The sequence below is a fragment of the Chiloscyllium punctatum genome, chromosome 15 (assembly GCF_047496795.1).
Source record: "Chiloscyllium punctatum isolate Juve2018m chromosome 15, sChiPun1.3, whole genome shotgun sequence".
NCBI lineage: Eukaryota > Metazoa > Chordata > Chondrichthyes > Orectolobiformes > Hemiscylliidae > Chiloscyllium > Chiloscyllium punctatum.
In genome coordinates this window covers 70,571,914-70,587,576 of record NC_092753.1, presented here as the reverse complement: position 1 = coordinate 70,587,576, position 15,663 = coordinate 70,571,914, and the positions used below count along the sequence as shown (strand labels likewise).

The window sequence follows — 15,663 nt, the reverse complement described above, 5'->3', positions numbered from 1 at the left end:
GCACTGGCAGGTGGGACTAGATTGGGGTGGGATATCTGGTCGGCATGGATAGGTTGGACTGAAGGGTGTGCTTCCATGCTGTACATCTCTATGACTCTGTGGACTATGAGGGAAAGCAGAGTACCTGGAGAAAATCCAAGCAGATATAACAGTGAAATAGTGCTCTCACATTTAAAAGAAATGATGTAGCAAATCTGATCAGTGTGGGATAACTATCCTGGCAATTATTAAGAATTTCTTTAGCTGGTCTCTGTGCCCAGAAAGAAATCAGAAAAGGTGATGGAGTAGAATGGGCACCCTCATATTTTCCAGACGAAAGGGGTAGCCATGGGCACCCGTATGGGCCCCAGCTATGCCTGTCTCTTTGTCGGCTACACAGAATAGTCCATCTTCCATAGTTACACCAACACCACTCCCATCCCCCACCTTTCCCTCCGCTACATTGATGACTGCATCAACACTACCTCGTGCTCCCACAAGGAGGTTGAGCAGTTCATCAATTTCACCAACACATTCCACCCCGACCTTAAATTCACCTGGACTATCTCGGACACCTCCCTCCCCTTCCTAGATCTCTCCTAGTCCATCAACAACGACCGATTCAACACTGACCTATTTTACAAACCCACTGACTCCCACAGCTACTTGGATTACACCTCCTCCCACCCAACCACCTGCAAAAATGCTCTCCCATATTCCCAATTCCTCCGCCCCCACCATATCTGCTCCCAGGAGGACCAGCTCCACCACAGAACACACCAGATGGCCTCCTCTTTAAAGACTATAATTTCCCCTCCCGTGTGGTTGAAGATGCCTCCAGCGCATCTCATCTACTTCCTGCCGCTCCTCCTTTAAACCTCACCCCTCCAACTGCAACAAAGACAGAACCTCCCGCTCCTCACCTCCCACTCCATCAACCTCCGCATAAACCGCATCATCTGCTACAAATGGGCCTCACCATCAGGGATATATTTCCCTCCCCACCCCTATCCATTTTCTGCAAAGACCATTTTGTCCTTGATTACCTGGTCAGGTTCACGCCCCCCCAACAACCCACCCTCCCCTCCTGTCACCTTCCCCCGCCACCGCAGGAATTGCAAGACCTGCGCCCACAGCTCCCCCCTCACCTGCATCCAAGGCCCCAAAAGAGCATTCTACATCCATCAAAGCTTCACCTGCACATCCACCAATGTCACTTATTGTATCCGTTGCTCCCGATGTGGTCTCCTTTACATTGGGGAGACTGGACACATTCTCATAGGGCACTTCAGGGAACATCTCCAGGACACCCGCACCAACCAACCCCACCGCCCCCTGGCCGAATGTTTCAAATCACCCTCCCACTCTGCCGAGGACATGCAGGTCCTGGGCCTCCTCCATCGCCACTCCCTCACCACCCGACACCTGTAGGAAGAACGCCTCATCTTCCACCTCGGAACCCTTCAACCCCATCACATCAATGTGGACTTCATTTCCCCTCTCCCCGCCTTACCCCAGCTCCAACCTTCCAGCTCAGCACCATCATCATGACCTGTCCCACCTGTCAAGCTTCCTTCCCACCTATCCGCTCCACCCTCCTCTCTGACTGATCACCTTCTCCTTCCTACATCCACCTATTGCACTCTTAGCTACCTTCTCCCCAGCCCCATCCCTCCCATTTATCTCTCCACCTCAGAGGCTTCCAGCCTCATTCCTGATGAAGGGCTTTTGCCCAAAACGTCAATTTTCCTGCTCCTCGGATGCTGCCTGACCTGCTGTGCACTTCCAGCACCACTCTAATCTTGACTCTAATCTCACTTTCACTTACCCTCATATCCAGATACCCTCAAGTGGTATGTGTAACTCCAAACAGAAGTGCTCAGTGGCAGTTCAGTTTCAAAGAAGTCTCAGTGAACCTCTGAAATAATTTGCTTCAGCAAAACTATATGATGTTCTGAGAACACTTCATAACCTATACTAACTAAACTAAAGAGGAGTAATGATGTACGTTATGGAGAAGGATTACAGAGGATTGGACTGTAGAAAGCTGACAACATTACTGTGGAGCAATGCGATGGGACTTTTTAAAGGTGCTTAGGGAAGCACTGAGAAAAATGCAGGCACTATTAAACTTTGGGAGATGGTGACTTTTTACATTAGATTGCCTACAGTACGGAAACAGACCCTTCAGCCTAAGTCCACACCGACCCTCTAAAGAGTAACCCACCCCGACCCATTCCCCTGAAACTATAAACAATTTAGCACAGCCAATTCATCTGACCTGCACATCTTTGGATTGTGGGACGAGCACCCAGAGGAAACCCACACAGACAGTCATCCAAGGCAGGGACTGAACCTAGGTGCCTGGCACTGTTAGGCAGAAGTGCTAACCACTGAGCCACCATGCCTTTTTGATGATGTTAGATGGTATTCGGTGTATGCAATTATTTTCATAAATCAGAACTGGTGTGACTAATATAGTCACAAAATTTCACAAACACATTTATGAAGATAACATCAACCTTTGTGTGTAAGTATAGTAGGAAAAGCTTTCAGAAATTCTGGATTGAATGTTAGTCTGACTGATGTGTCCCCTGTATTATTTTTCCAACAACTAATTTGGGCAGCATGGTGGCACAGTGGTTAGCACTGCTGCCTCACAGCGCCAGAGACCTGGTTCAATTCCCGCCTCAGGCGACTGACTGTGTGGAGTTTGCACATTCTCCCCGTGTCTGCGTGGGTTTCCTCCCACAGTCCAAAAATGTGCAGGTCAGGTGAATTGGCCATGCTAAATTGCCTATAGTGTTAGCTAAGGGGTAAATGTTGGGGTATGGGTGGGTTGCGGGTCGGTGTGGACTTGTTGGGTCGAAGGGCCTGTTTCCACAGTGTAAGTAATCTAATCTAATCTAATTTTAATTTATCTGCAAAATTGCCTCCAATTATGCAAGTCTGATGAAAAGTCCAAAAAGTACAAGGGTAGAAATTATGTTGACCCAAAGCTAACCCTGTTATTAAAAGCTTTGCAAATGTCAAAACTGGCAGCTTTATAGATGACTGTTGGGTTCAATCTATGAAATGTGGTCATTAAGGCTGAGTGCTTGATCAGCTCCTCCCAGTGACACAGAGCAAATAGTGGTTGGGACAGTGTGGGTCCACAGTCTTTTTTCTGTCCATTTAAAGAGACAAAAATGAAAGAGGGTCGGGGGAGAAAAAAGGTTTGTGAACCAACGATTTGCCCACTACTAGTTTCTATGTGCATTAGGACTCCCAGATGAAGTTTGTTCTTATATATGCACCTCACAATGGGATAGGCAGTTATCCTTTTAATTGTTGTAGAACTAGGAAGCACTTTATCACCAGGAACTAATTGCCTTGACTGGGAATGTAAGCAAATCCCTGCTATAATCTGCAAAGGAGTGGATAAAGACTTTAGGGAATGGATTACCACTATGGTATTCTTCCCATCCAACCCCCGGAAAAAAGCATTTGATGCACCCAAAATTAGTAAGTCACTGTTACTCTCAGATAGAATTGTATCATTTGTCGACCTCCATAATGTGCAGCCCGTGGAAGTAGAGAGTCAAAACTCCTGTCAGTAAAGTCCTCAAAGTTACTTAGAATAAGTGGCATTTTAAACATCACATGCCTGAAACTAATCATAAACAGTTCACAGAACAATTGCCAACTCAGAATGCCAATATTCACACCCTATGCAATGAAAGAAATTAATGGTCTGGAACGTGACTTGAACATTTTCCTATGTATTTGTTTGTAATGGTTTCAATATAGCAGCACAGCCATGAGATGATAAGTAACAGTATTTAAATGACTGAGTGCAAAAACGTGGTATAGACCTGTTACATCAGAGATCTGTCATGTCTTGAAGAAATGACTTACCATAGCACATTTTATAAAGCATTTTGAGATATTGTCTAACTTGAATGTTCTTGCTCCACAGATGGTAATGCAACTAATTCCTTTGTGGAATTTTCATCTTCTTAATGCTCAATGCTTTTGGCTGACTGTTTAGCTGTCTGAAAACTGAAAAATCATGCAGCAGATGAGAATTATTCTGAAATCTCTGAGGCAATGTGTGGGTGAGCTAAGGCTGGCCTTCAAGACTATCCAAAGATCTGTCCTGAGAAAATATTTTATCAGAATCTTCTCAGTGTGGAAGCAGGCTGTTTGGCCCATTGAATCCATACCGATCATCTCAAGGGCATCCCCTCCAGTCTTACCGCTAAACCCTGCAGTTCCATGGCTAATCTATCTAGCCTGCACATCCCTGTACACTATGGGGCAACTTAGCATGGTCAATCCACCTAAACTGCACATCTTTGGACTGTGGAAGGAAACTGGAGCACCCACAGGCCTGGGAAGAATGTGTAAATGCCACACAGACAACTGCCCAATGCTGGAATTGAACTCGGGTTCCTGGCACTGTGAGGCAGCAGTGCTAACCACTGAGCGGCTGTGCTGCCTTTATCAAGATTGCAAGGATATCTTCAATAATAATTGTTTCTGAAGCATAATCTTTGGTGCTTTGCTTCAGTCCACAGTTGGTGCACTCAAGTCATTAATGTTCTTTCCGCTCTCTAGTGAAATTAGGGTGGCAAGGGCAAGATGAGTGTGTGCTAGTCAATGACAGGTATAGTTTTATATGAGTGAATGCGTACTGTGTCCATATTAGCTTTGCTTCCAGCTCTCAGCATGCCTCATCATTGTCTTCCCCTTTAGCAGCAGGAAAGCCTTACCTCATTGAAGTATTATGCAATACAGAGCAATTACAATTACCCTCAAGACTCTCGCTGGCCTGCATTACAAAGTGTTACCACACTTGTTTAGTTGCTAGAAATTCAATTGTCAACTATCTAAAGTGTACTCTAAGACACATTCTATATCAGATTGGCCTCATTATATCTTACTCTGAAGATACTATATACTGAACTGCAACTGATCACCAGTCAGTCATCTTCATGTATCTTTCTCAGCCATGTGGGTTGGTGCAATGGATTGCCACATGATAATCATGCTATGAAAATCTTATGTTGGAAAAGGGACTGATATCACAAATGATCTCAATGTCAGCTCTACTTAAAATTGACAATCTTTACGTGCAATATTTTCTATGAACTGTTCCTTCCAATCATGCATGTCTAACAAGTTTGTAGAACAGCTACTTCTTCCTCTTTTTCTTTGTCCCCTGTGTTGAAGGGGTAGTGAATTACACAGTTCTATTTGATTTGATACAAGTAACCTTCTTGATGTAATGAGTGAGCTGCTACTTTATATATGCGTCAAAATTCCTAAGTGTTCCTTGGAAAGAAAGAAATGCAGGGCAGTAGTGAGCTTGACCGCTGCAGACAATACTGTTTCCCTGATGTGAATAGAAGTTTGGTCTTCAATCAGCAGTTGACAACCTCTATTATTTTCAATTAAAATGCATATACTGATAAGGCACTGACAGCCATAAAACTTTAACTAAGACTAGTCTGTACACTCTGTTAATGCTTTGTGTATGTATGTATGTATGTATGTATGTATGTATGTATGTATGTATGTATGTATGTATGTATGTATGTATGTATGTATGTATGTATGTATGTATGTATGTAAAGGACATTTTTCATGATGTCTCAATAAAAGAGTCTAAAATCTAGTATTTATCACAATTATATTCCCCTTTTGTTAAAAATAAACATACAACATGGATAACATAAGCAGTTGGCTATTCAGCCCTTTGAGCCTGCTCCAACATTCATTGCGATCATGGCTTATCATCAAACTCAATAGCCTTTCTCTGCTGTTCCCCCTGTCCTTTGACTCTGTTAGCCCTAAGTGCTACATTGAGCTAACTAATTATATCCTTCTTGAAATCATACAATGTTTAAGCCTCGACTGCTTTTTATGGTAGTGAATTCCACAGGCTCACTACTCTCTGGGTGAAGAAATTTCTCCTCATCTTGGCCCTAAATGGTTTACCCTATATCCTTAGACTTTCCCCCTGACCACCAACCCCCCACCCCCACCCCATCCCCCCATCATCAGGAACATCCTCCTACATATACCTTGTCTGGCCCTGTTAGAATTTAATAGGTTTTCATGAGATTCACCCCACATTCTTCTGAACCAATTCAACCTCTCTTCATATTGTCAGTCCTTCCATCCAGTCTGGTAAACCTTTGCTGCACTCCCTCTATAACAAGAATTTTCTCATTTGAAAATCCCTAGGCAAAACAACAACCTGATCAAAACTAAGTAACAATAATAGCAAAATACCTCGCTGACCTTCCAAAGTGAGGTTCAGTCAAAGTTGTAGTTTGGCAGCAGCAAACATGGGATGAGTACTGCCTCAAGGCAGTATTCATCCCATGATTACTTTCTGCAATTCCTGCTATGACTTATAATTTGTTAGAGATGATTTTGGACAGGTTTGAGGCCAACCTTGGTGTAGATGAGTTAGAAGGATGTCCTTGATTGCATTTACATGTGACAGATTAGTACAATGATCTTTTTTCAGGGGCGGGGGGAGTTTTGCTACAATCAGCCTGATACAAATAATTAATGAAAACAGAAACCAGTCCATTAGATTTAACACTTTCTTTTGGTACAGAAACCATGTACAAACTTTTTCACAGCGGTGAGCATTAGGATCTGGAATGCACTGCCAAAGATTGTGACGCAGCCAGTTTCAATTGAGGCTTTAACCATTAGCTCAGCTGACTGATCCATGATGCATAGTGTCAGCCAAAGCACAGGTTCAATTCCCATTCCACCATGAAGGTTCAGCCTTCTTAACCACAACTCTTGTCTGAGGCACAGTGACCCTCAGGTTAAACTTAGCACCTGTCACCTCTCACCAGTAATGAATGAACAGCCCTATGGTTCTCTGGGGCTATGGCAACTTTTCCTTATTCTATGCTTCTGTCCAATTTAAGGCAACAGGCAAACATTTAACAAGTCAATTAGCGTGATGTGATTTATTTACATGAGTTAATTAGAAAATTAGATTATAAAAGAATGAAGCATGGAAGGTGAATCAAGGCTTTTGACAGATTTTTTTTTACAACTTTGTAGATTGTTCAGACCACAGTGGTCAGAGTTTATAAAGATAAAGGAAAATAATCATTATTTCCAAGAGCATGTTCTATGCAGTAACTGCAGTTAAATTATTTGGAGTCATAGCAACATTCCTGCATTTTAAATGGTTTTCTGAATATTTTCTAGACATTACTGTCTTGCAAGTCTCATTAAATTCACAAAAAAGACTTATTATTTGAGAATTGGCTTTGTTTTCATTTGCAATGAGTATAAATTTACCATTCCTATGCATCCTGCAGGGAACCACATTTTCCTTGCCCTTTGGTCTCCTTCCTATCGGAAAGATGTTGTGAAACTTGAAAGGGTTCAGAGAAGATTTACAAGGATGTTGCCAGGGTTGGAGGAGTTGAGCTCTAGGGAGAGGCTGAACAGGCAGGGGATGTCTCTACTTTGAACACCTCTGAAAATGTCAGCATTTAACCTTTGATACTTAACAATCTCTCTATAAATAATACTGTAGTACATTTTACAAGATTCCATACCCATATTAGAGCATTTCTGACCACGAATGTTGATTTGATAAGTCAGGCTTAAAGATGAGTGAATCTTTATCCATTGCATTTTAAATTCTGCTATCATGCAATATTTTCCCAAATATCTCTTATATTCTAGGAGATAACAATTTGAGAATTCTTTGATGCAAGTGATGCAGAGAGATGTGGCATTAATTACATTCTCAAAGTTCAGCAAAATGGACCAGAATATGAAACATGCAATGGTGAGGGAATAAAATAGCATTGTTCACCTTGTATTTGGTTTAAGGTTTTCCACTGCAGCGTGTGTTTGATTAGTGACAGTAATAAGTTCTTCGGTTTTGTTGTCCAACCCTTGCATTGTTGAAACAACTTCATATTCTGGAAGACAAGCATGTAAAGATCTCAGTAGAGAATATGATGCACAATGACAAATGATATGCATATTTCATATCATGCATGAGTAAAGCTAACTTCAATTAGATTATCAAAGCCTCCGTGCATTAGTTTCACATTTTCCTACTTCCTGATGTATATTCTATCCTGGAAGCATAATTCAGTTTTAGGGTAAAATAGTTCAGACCAAATCCTGACTGCAGGCAGGATTGAATAAGTTTTTCTCCCCATGAAGAATGGTTAATGTATCAAATGGATATCAGGCTAAACCTGTGGGAAGAAAGGCCTGAAACTCTCACCAGGTGGGAGAAGTACAGAATTTAGAACAAAATGTAATCCCCTCAGCATTCTGCCCTGTTTTTTTCAGTCAATGAAATTCCACAGAGGAGGAGGAAAGGGAAAAAGAATATTCCACTCCCCCACCACTCTCCCAGTAAAGCTGCATGTCTAGAGGAATTCCTGGGAATTAGGCCTAATTTGTCCTGATAATCTCTGAAGGAATTTTTATTTCCCAGCTGACAGCCAGTACGAATTCCAATGAGATCCCAGGTCTCACCCAAAGGTAATGGATCTCTTTCTGATGCGCTCTTCCTAGAGTGGGCCATTTGTCCTGAGAATACAAACTCCTTCCCAATCTGGAATGTGCTGTCAGACATCAACAGATGTTTGGCCCACTCTGCTACGCTTCTGCCAATAGCACAGGCCTATCAAAATGTCAGGCTTTAAAGCTCTGAAACTAATTACAAAAACCTCAGACACTGTGAGGGAGGGAATGTAAGATATTTTGGGATTGATATAAAATGTTATTTGAACAATCCTGGTTCATGTCAATCCAACCTGACCTCTGTTAGTGTCTTATAATTGAAGAGAAGACTGTTTCCATGAAAGGACTGGCTTCAAAAACCTGGCATTACACGTAATTTGACAAAAATTGATGATAAAATTTATGGCCGTTCAGTAATGAAGTAAGTACTAATGCAGGATAGAGTATTAAAGGGCTAATTTGTCTGACCTTTGCTCATGAACAATCTCACTTCCCCATGAGTAAAGTTCAGAGAAAAAAAGAGGCTGAAAGCCTGGCCTAAGATTATTTGATAGGCATGTTTCCTATGTTCCTGACCTATTGCACATTTCCTTATCATTCTTGACTAAGCATTCAGTGAAACTTGGTATTATAGCCAACTCCTAACTATCAGTAATTAGGAAATTTATAGCAGAGTTCTACAGGGAGCTAGAAAGTGTCAATCTCAATACCAGTAAGTAAATTTATTTTCCTTTCTGCTAGTTATAGCAGGGGATGGACCTTGCATTGTATGTTACACATAGACATTGTTAATGACCCAACAGGAATATGCCTACTCAAAAACAACAGGTTTCAAATGCAGTGTTCTTGTTCAGAACTAGGGTAGAAGAGACTGGGAAAAACCAATCCCTAATATTTTGTTTGTTCTGTTTACACCTGGTACTCTTGAGCGAAAGATGGGGTAGTTTCTTAAATGCAATAATGGAAGGACAGGTTCCTCATCACCAGTGTGATCGTGGGAAAAAAAAGTCTATCTACTGTTTACTTAACAAAGCTAACAAAATAACAGAACACACTATCTCAACTGTACTGCAACAATTGTAAACAGTCAAAATATTTATTCTAGACAAAATATTATAAATTATAATGCTATTACCACTAGCGGTGTCATTTTCATTACTCTCCCAGTCTACTATGAGAAAGGTTGGGCAGCCTTCAACAGTCACAAGTGTCAGGTTGGAAGGAGGGTATCGAGGAGGAGCTGTGGCTTTATTATTTGTTATGTTTTCATGAGGAAAATGCTTCAATGATTCAGTAATGGAGCAGGGCCTGTCTTGCTTTGTCAAATATTTCACGTAAGAACCTTAGAATGAAAAGAGAAGCAGGATAATCAATCAATCAATAATCTCTATCCAATAGAGTACTGGATACCATAGCAAATGTATGGCTCCTCTTGTTGATTGAACAATTGGTTTGTAACATGCCAGTTGTCCTTCCAATTTCACACCTCAAGCACAAGAATAAAATCATTATTAATTGTGTTCTTCAGAGTTCAAAGTAGAACATAGGTGCTACCTATTCTTGTTGCATGTTCAAAATAATGCTTTCCATTTACGAACACAAAACATATAAAATATAAATGCCATTCAGCTCAATCAAATGTACAATTTTCTCACCTTGAATTCAGCCCAAAGGATGGATTTGAACAAACATAACATTTCTAAAAACAGAATTATTTGAAAGATTTCCTTAACTTCCAAGATTAAGTGATTAAAGCCACAATATTAATATGATCTTAATGATTTAACTGACAAGGAGTTGATCAACACATAAACCTTTGAGCATTCTGCACATACTTACTGCTCTGCACAAAAAGCTCTTCTCCATTTCTTTTGTCACTGGTTCTCTCTCGATGGGTGATCACCACGCAAGTTCAATAGTGTGTTTATGTTTGCTATATTCATTACTGGTAGCATCTTCAGACCTGGGGCAAATTTCAGTTGAACCTTTTTTCCAATGAAAGAAGTTTACTTTTCTCCACATTATGTTGATGATTGACCTTTCCCAATTCGAGCACCATGTAATGTTTTTGCTTAATTTCAATCAATTTTATACCTTACTGTAACTCTGTAATTTTACAAACCTTTATTCATTGAAATTTAAAAAAAATGTTTTAGGTGAGCCCCTTCATACCGGAACTTCCGCATCACACTGTTACATGGTTAAACCCTAATATCCAGGTGGAGTCCAGCTTTGCTTACTCACTTCTGCGGCCCAAGCTACAGTTATGTGTATCTGTTGCATATTCTACTAATATTTCCAATAAAGTCTAATAGGATTACTCAACACATTCCTTATTTGCAAAATTTCCTAGGTCTTTGCATCTTGAGATTAAACATGGAGAATTAAGTTTTCATACCTGAGTCGTGTGTCATAAACGGTGGTGGCCAATTTGCGACCTTAAAGTGGATTTGATCACCACTGACACTTCGACTGAACCAAAACATTGGTGCCTTGTAATACTTTCAAGGATCCATCAGCAGTTCAAGATAATATGCCCAATTTGAGGTTTTCAAGTAATCGCACAGATGCACAGCTCTTCAGATTCGTGAAGATTTAGAAACTGACTAATTAGAATACAAGGCATCCTCTTGAGAGTATAACTTCAACCGTTTACAAAATGAATGAAATGAATTATTTATTTACATTAAGGGATAACATTTAAGTGATGTTTCTTTACTGTAGGGACAAGGTGAATTTTAAAAGTGTTGCTGACCTGATTATATCTTTGACTAATTGCTGAGTTGACCTTGTCCCATTACTAAACTGACCAACCTGCAAGCAAGCAACATTTCAGCACAATCACTGCTGGGATCTTCCTGACTTCAAGATCACTGGAGTAGAAATCTTCAGCATGATTGAAAAATGAGCATAATCATATCCCCAGCATATCACGCTTCACAGAAGCAGCAATTTAAGCTACAATTCAATTTTTTTTTGCCTCCAATAGTCAAACTACAGGTTTGGGTCATAAGTTCTTGCTCTTCCTGCAGTCCATAGTTTTAGAGAGATTACTTTCAGGCAGTGTTCACTTTGAGGTTGGAATGTCATGGTAACAATGAATTGAAATGTCATGGTTTGCCTGTCTATGTTTGTAGCTTGCAATGCATGAACATTGCCACTGGCACTTCTGTCCATCTTTTCCAAATACTCACAGGAATTTCTTCTCAGCATTTTTCAGCAAATTATGTTGTGCATTTGTCACTGCTAGATCAGAGAACACAATGGTCTACCTTATTGTGTCATTGTTAATATTGTAGAAATTTATAAGCCATTGTGTTTTACTAGAGCATAGAAGGTACCTCGTGATATTAGCTCCTTGAAGTCCCTAATCCCAATATTATATTTTCATTTTCTTTTGCATTTTGTCAACATTCATCAACAGACACTGCCCTAATTTTTTTTAGGGAGTCCCCCCATTTCAAAGGGAGGCATCTGAAGGGAGGAACAGACACGTCTATGTGGGGATGGGTTTTGTCCAAATGAATGGCCTACCACTAAATAGATCCCCTAATGCATAGCAGGTCTTGAAACATCTGTAGAAAGAAAGAGCAACAGAATTTACATTCCAGGCTGGTGATCTTCCACCAGATGAAAGTCAACAACTCAAAACATTGGGCAAGATTTTGAGTTTTGGCTCAAGGGCCCCATGTCAGTAAAGTAGCCACCCAGCCATGGTGATTTTCAGCCAAATTTTCAAGAACTTCCCAACCAGTATCCAGAAAGCCGGATTCTCATCCAATTAGTGATAGCAGGTAAGCTATCAAAACTGGAAGGCAAGCCAGAGATCATCCGGTAGAGAACTAGAATGCAGTCGCTATGTAAAGAGAGGCTGTCTCCATCGTGAGACCCCCATTGTCCAACTTCTTAAACTTTTATACCAAACAAAACTTCAGTAGCCAGGCTACCACTCTGGAGGGAAATCTCTACCACATGGAGACCTGCAGTCACACCTTTTCCAGGCAGGTGTGGGGGCTTTAAAGTCTGCTTGGAGTGATAGCCTGTGGCCCCCTAACCCACCATTAGTCATGCACCCTATATGGAGCCAAAAAAAGCCTGCTCTTTGATTTTGTTTTTCTCTGTCTACTAAAACTGCTTGACAAACAGGATTTTCAACATTTTTGTTTTACATTTCAGATTTCTAGCACCGGCAGTTATTTATTGTTATTCCCATCTTCATTCTTTTCATATACATGCAAATACAATTCAAACATTTTTGCCCATGCAATTAATTCATTGAAATCTTTCTCAAACATTTCCAATTTCCTTTCCACTACTTACCACACACTATTACTTAGTAACATTAGTGCATTCACATAAATACTGATGTTGCTCACATTTACATACATGATAAATAGACAAGTACTTAATATTTATTTTAAGTTTTGCCCTTTAAGCAGGCTATGTCTTGTCATTATGGTATGGAGGATAACATATATAACATATATTAATAACATTCATTTGCATCAATGTTTCAAGATCTCAGTAAATATTCTGGATGGCATGAAGAGAACGCAATCATATAAAAAACATTTCAGCTATCTGGTTACATTTTCTCTTCATCTTTAATGCTGCTCTTTCCCTTATTGGCATCTAGGTTCAAAAAAGCCTTTGAGCCAATTTGGCTAATGGCTCATATTGTTCCATCCAGTTTTCAATTAGTTTTCCAATGGAATGCCCTCATGTGACCTTCTTAGAAAAAACGGAGCACCAAGGAATGCAGGAAAATTCAGGCTCCACACAAGATGCTGTGCATATTACTGCATCGGCAGGCAAAGTGAACAGATCTGATTTTAGTAGATCATTACTGCACGTGGCGACCTCTCTTCCTTGGGTTAATTCTTTGGCTCTCAGATTTCTTTCATTGCAAAAGCCACAAAGTACTATTCCTGTCAATGGCAGCACCCCAATCATGGTTTATCATGATCTACGTGGGCAGCATTCGAGGAGGCATGCCAGGTTGAACAAGAACAAATTAGCTTATTGGTCACACTTGCCAGGAGTTCCCTGATCATTTCTGAGGACCTTGGAGTATATTGGAACTGCCTTTTTGAAGTCTGGGCAAATAGAGACTAAAATAGTGATGTGCCATGTAATATAAGGTAACCCGCAGATACCATGCAGCAAAGGGGCATGGCAGCTCCTGTCGTCTGCAGCACTTTGCAGGTATAATGTGACACTAACTTGTGAGGTTAGTGATATTCAGATGCAAAGACAAAAAATTCTTGTTGTGAACACCCTGCAGCCATGTTTGATACTCAGCTGCTTATTATCCAGTTTGTCAATTGCTGCTTGCACTTTGGCTTTCCTTTTCCCTCAGTTTTCCCCTCTTCTTCTTTGTCCTTAACCCTTTGTCTTCAATAGCACAGCCACTAATGGGTGAGATTATCTTCTGAGGTTTTCCAATGTAATTCAGAATTTTGTTGCGTTACAGTGCCACTATCCTTTAGACCTGCCATTCATTCTCTATCTCCCTAATATCACTTAGGCCTTGAGGTTCATTTCTGGGACAGACACACAATACTGGGAGAACCTGACCTTAGAAGTAGCTACATGCACTCCTCACTTTCAATCCCTGGGGAGTCATCTACTCATGTCCTGTACTCATCTCATACTCCTTTTGTCAGATTATTGTCTACTCCTACCCAACTTTTTCTCTTCACCTATACCATGACCTGATTTAGTATCCAAAGGTACCCATGCACCAGCAGGAAAAAGAGTTTTATTATTTAAAAATCTATATTTATCTGTTTAAAAAAAATTGTCATTCATAAAAACACATTTTGACAGGTGCTAACACTTTGATATATCCGGAAAGGCGTTTACACATTTACGAGTTCCAAGAGGTTTGAATTAGAATCCCTACAGTGTGGAAACAGGCCCTTCAGCCCAACAAGTCCACACCAACCCTCTGAAGAGTAACCCACCCAGACCCATTCCCCTTTCCTATATTTACCCCTAACTATTAACCTGCACTGTAGGCAATTTAGCATGGCCAATTCACCTAACCTGCACATCTTTGAATTGGAATGGGTCTGGGTGGGTTACTCTTCAGAGGGTTGGTGTGGACCTGTTGGGCCGAAGGGCCTGTTTCCACACTGTAGGGATTCTAATTCAAACCTCTTGGAACTCGTAAATGTGTAAACGCCTTTCCGGATATATCAAAGTGTTAGCACCTGTCAAAATTTGTTTTTATGAATGACAATTTTTTTTAAACAGATAAATATAGATTTTTTAGACGAAACCAGAGCACATGGAAGAAACCCACACAGACACGGGGAGAATGTGCAAACTCCACACAAACAGATGCCCAAGGTTGGAACTGAACAAGGATCCCTGGCACTGTGAGGCAGCAGTGCTAACCACTGAGCCACCATACCACATGAAACCCCAAAAAGGAACCTATCCTTTATCATCAACTTGGCCTGGTATTGTGGCGCAAACCCCGGATCATCAAGGTCCATGGGGAAGCCTGAGACAACGTTGACCACTTCCAATGCCTCAGAATTGTCGTGTCGACCAAAGCAGCTATTGATGAAGAGATCCAGCACTGCCTCCAATGTGCTAGCACAGCATGTGGCTTCCTGAGGTAAAGGATATTTGAGAACATCGTCAGATCCGACACCAAGACTATGGTTTACAGAGCCGTGGTGGTTTCCACTCTCCTATATGGCTGAAACTTGGACTGTCTACAGCAGACACCTTAAGGAGCTGCAGCAGTCCCACCAACGCTGCCTGCGCAAGGTTGTGTGAATCTGCTAAGAAGAAAGATGCACTAACACCAGCATCCTCGACCAGGCCACTATCCCCAGCATCAAGGCACTGATCACCCTTGATCGGTTACAATGAGTTGGGCACATCATCCGCATAACCAACACAAGATTCCCTGAGTGGGTGCTCTATTCCCAGCCTCAAAATGGTATGCAAGCCTGAGGTGGACAGGGGATGTGCTTCAGTGATACCCTCAAGACCTCACTGGTGAAGTGAAGCATTCTCACAGACACATGGGGAATCACTGGCCCAAGGCCATCCAAAGTGGAGGAAGAGCAGCCTCAGGGAAGTTGTCAAGCACCTTGAGACTTGCCACTGAGAAAAAATGGAAGCCAGGCAAAAACAGCGAAAGGAGAGCAC

The 15,663-nt window shown here is 41.3% G+C and overlaps 1 protein-coding gene across 1 annotated transcript in view; it reads right to left on the bottom strand.

Moving 5' to 3' along the window:
* Window positions 1-15,663, bottom strand: part of abi3bpb (ABI family, member 3 (NESH) binding protein b) — a 330,661-nt gene that overhangs the window by 30,214 nt on the left and 284,784 nt on the right. The window contains exons 52-53 of the mRNA XM_072585416.1: window positions 9,629-9,835; window positions 7,826-7,934 (exon numbers count right to left, since the gene is read on the bottom strand). Of these exons, the coding sequence (XP_072441517.1) occupies window positions 7,826-7,934; window positions 9,629-9,835 (316 nt within the window). The remainder of the gene's footprint in view (window positions 1-7,825; window positions 7,935-9,628; window positions 9,836-15,663) is intronic.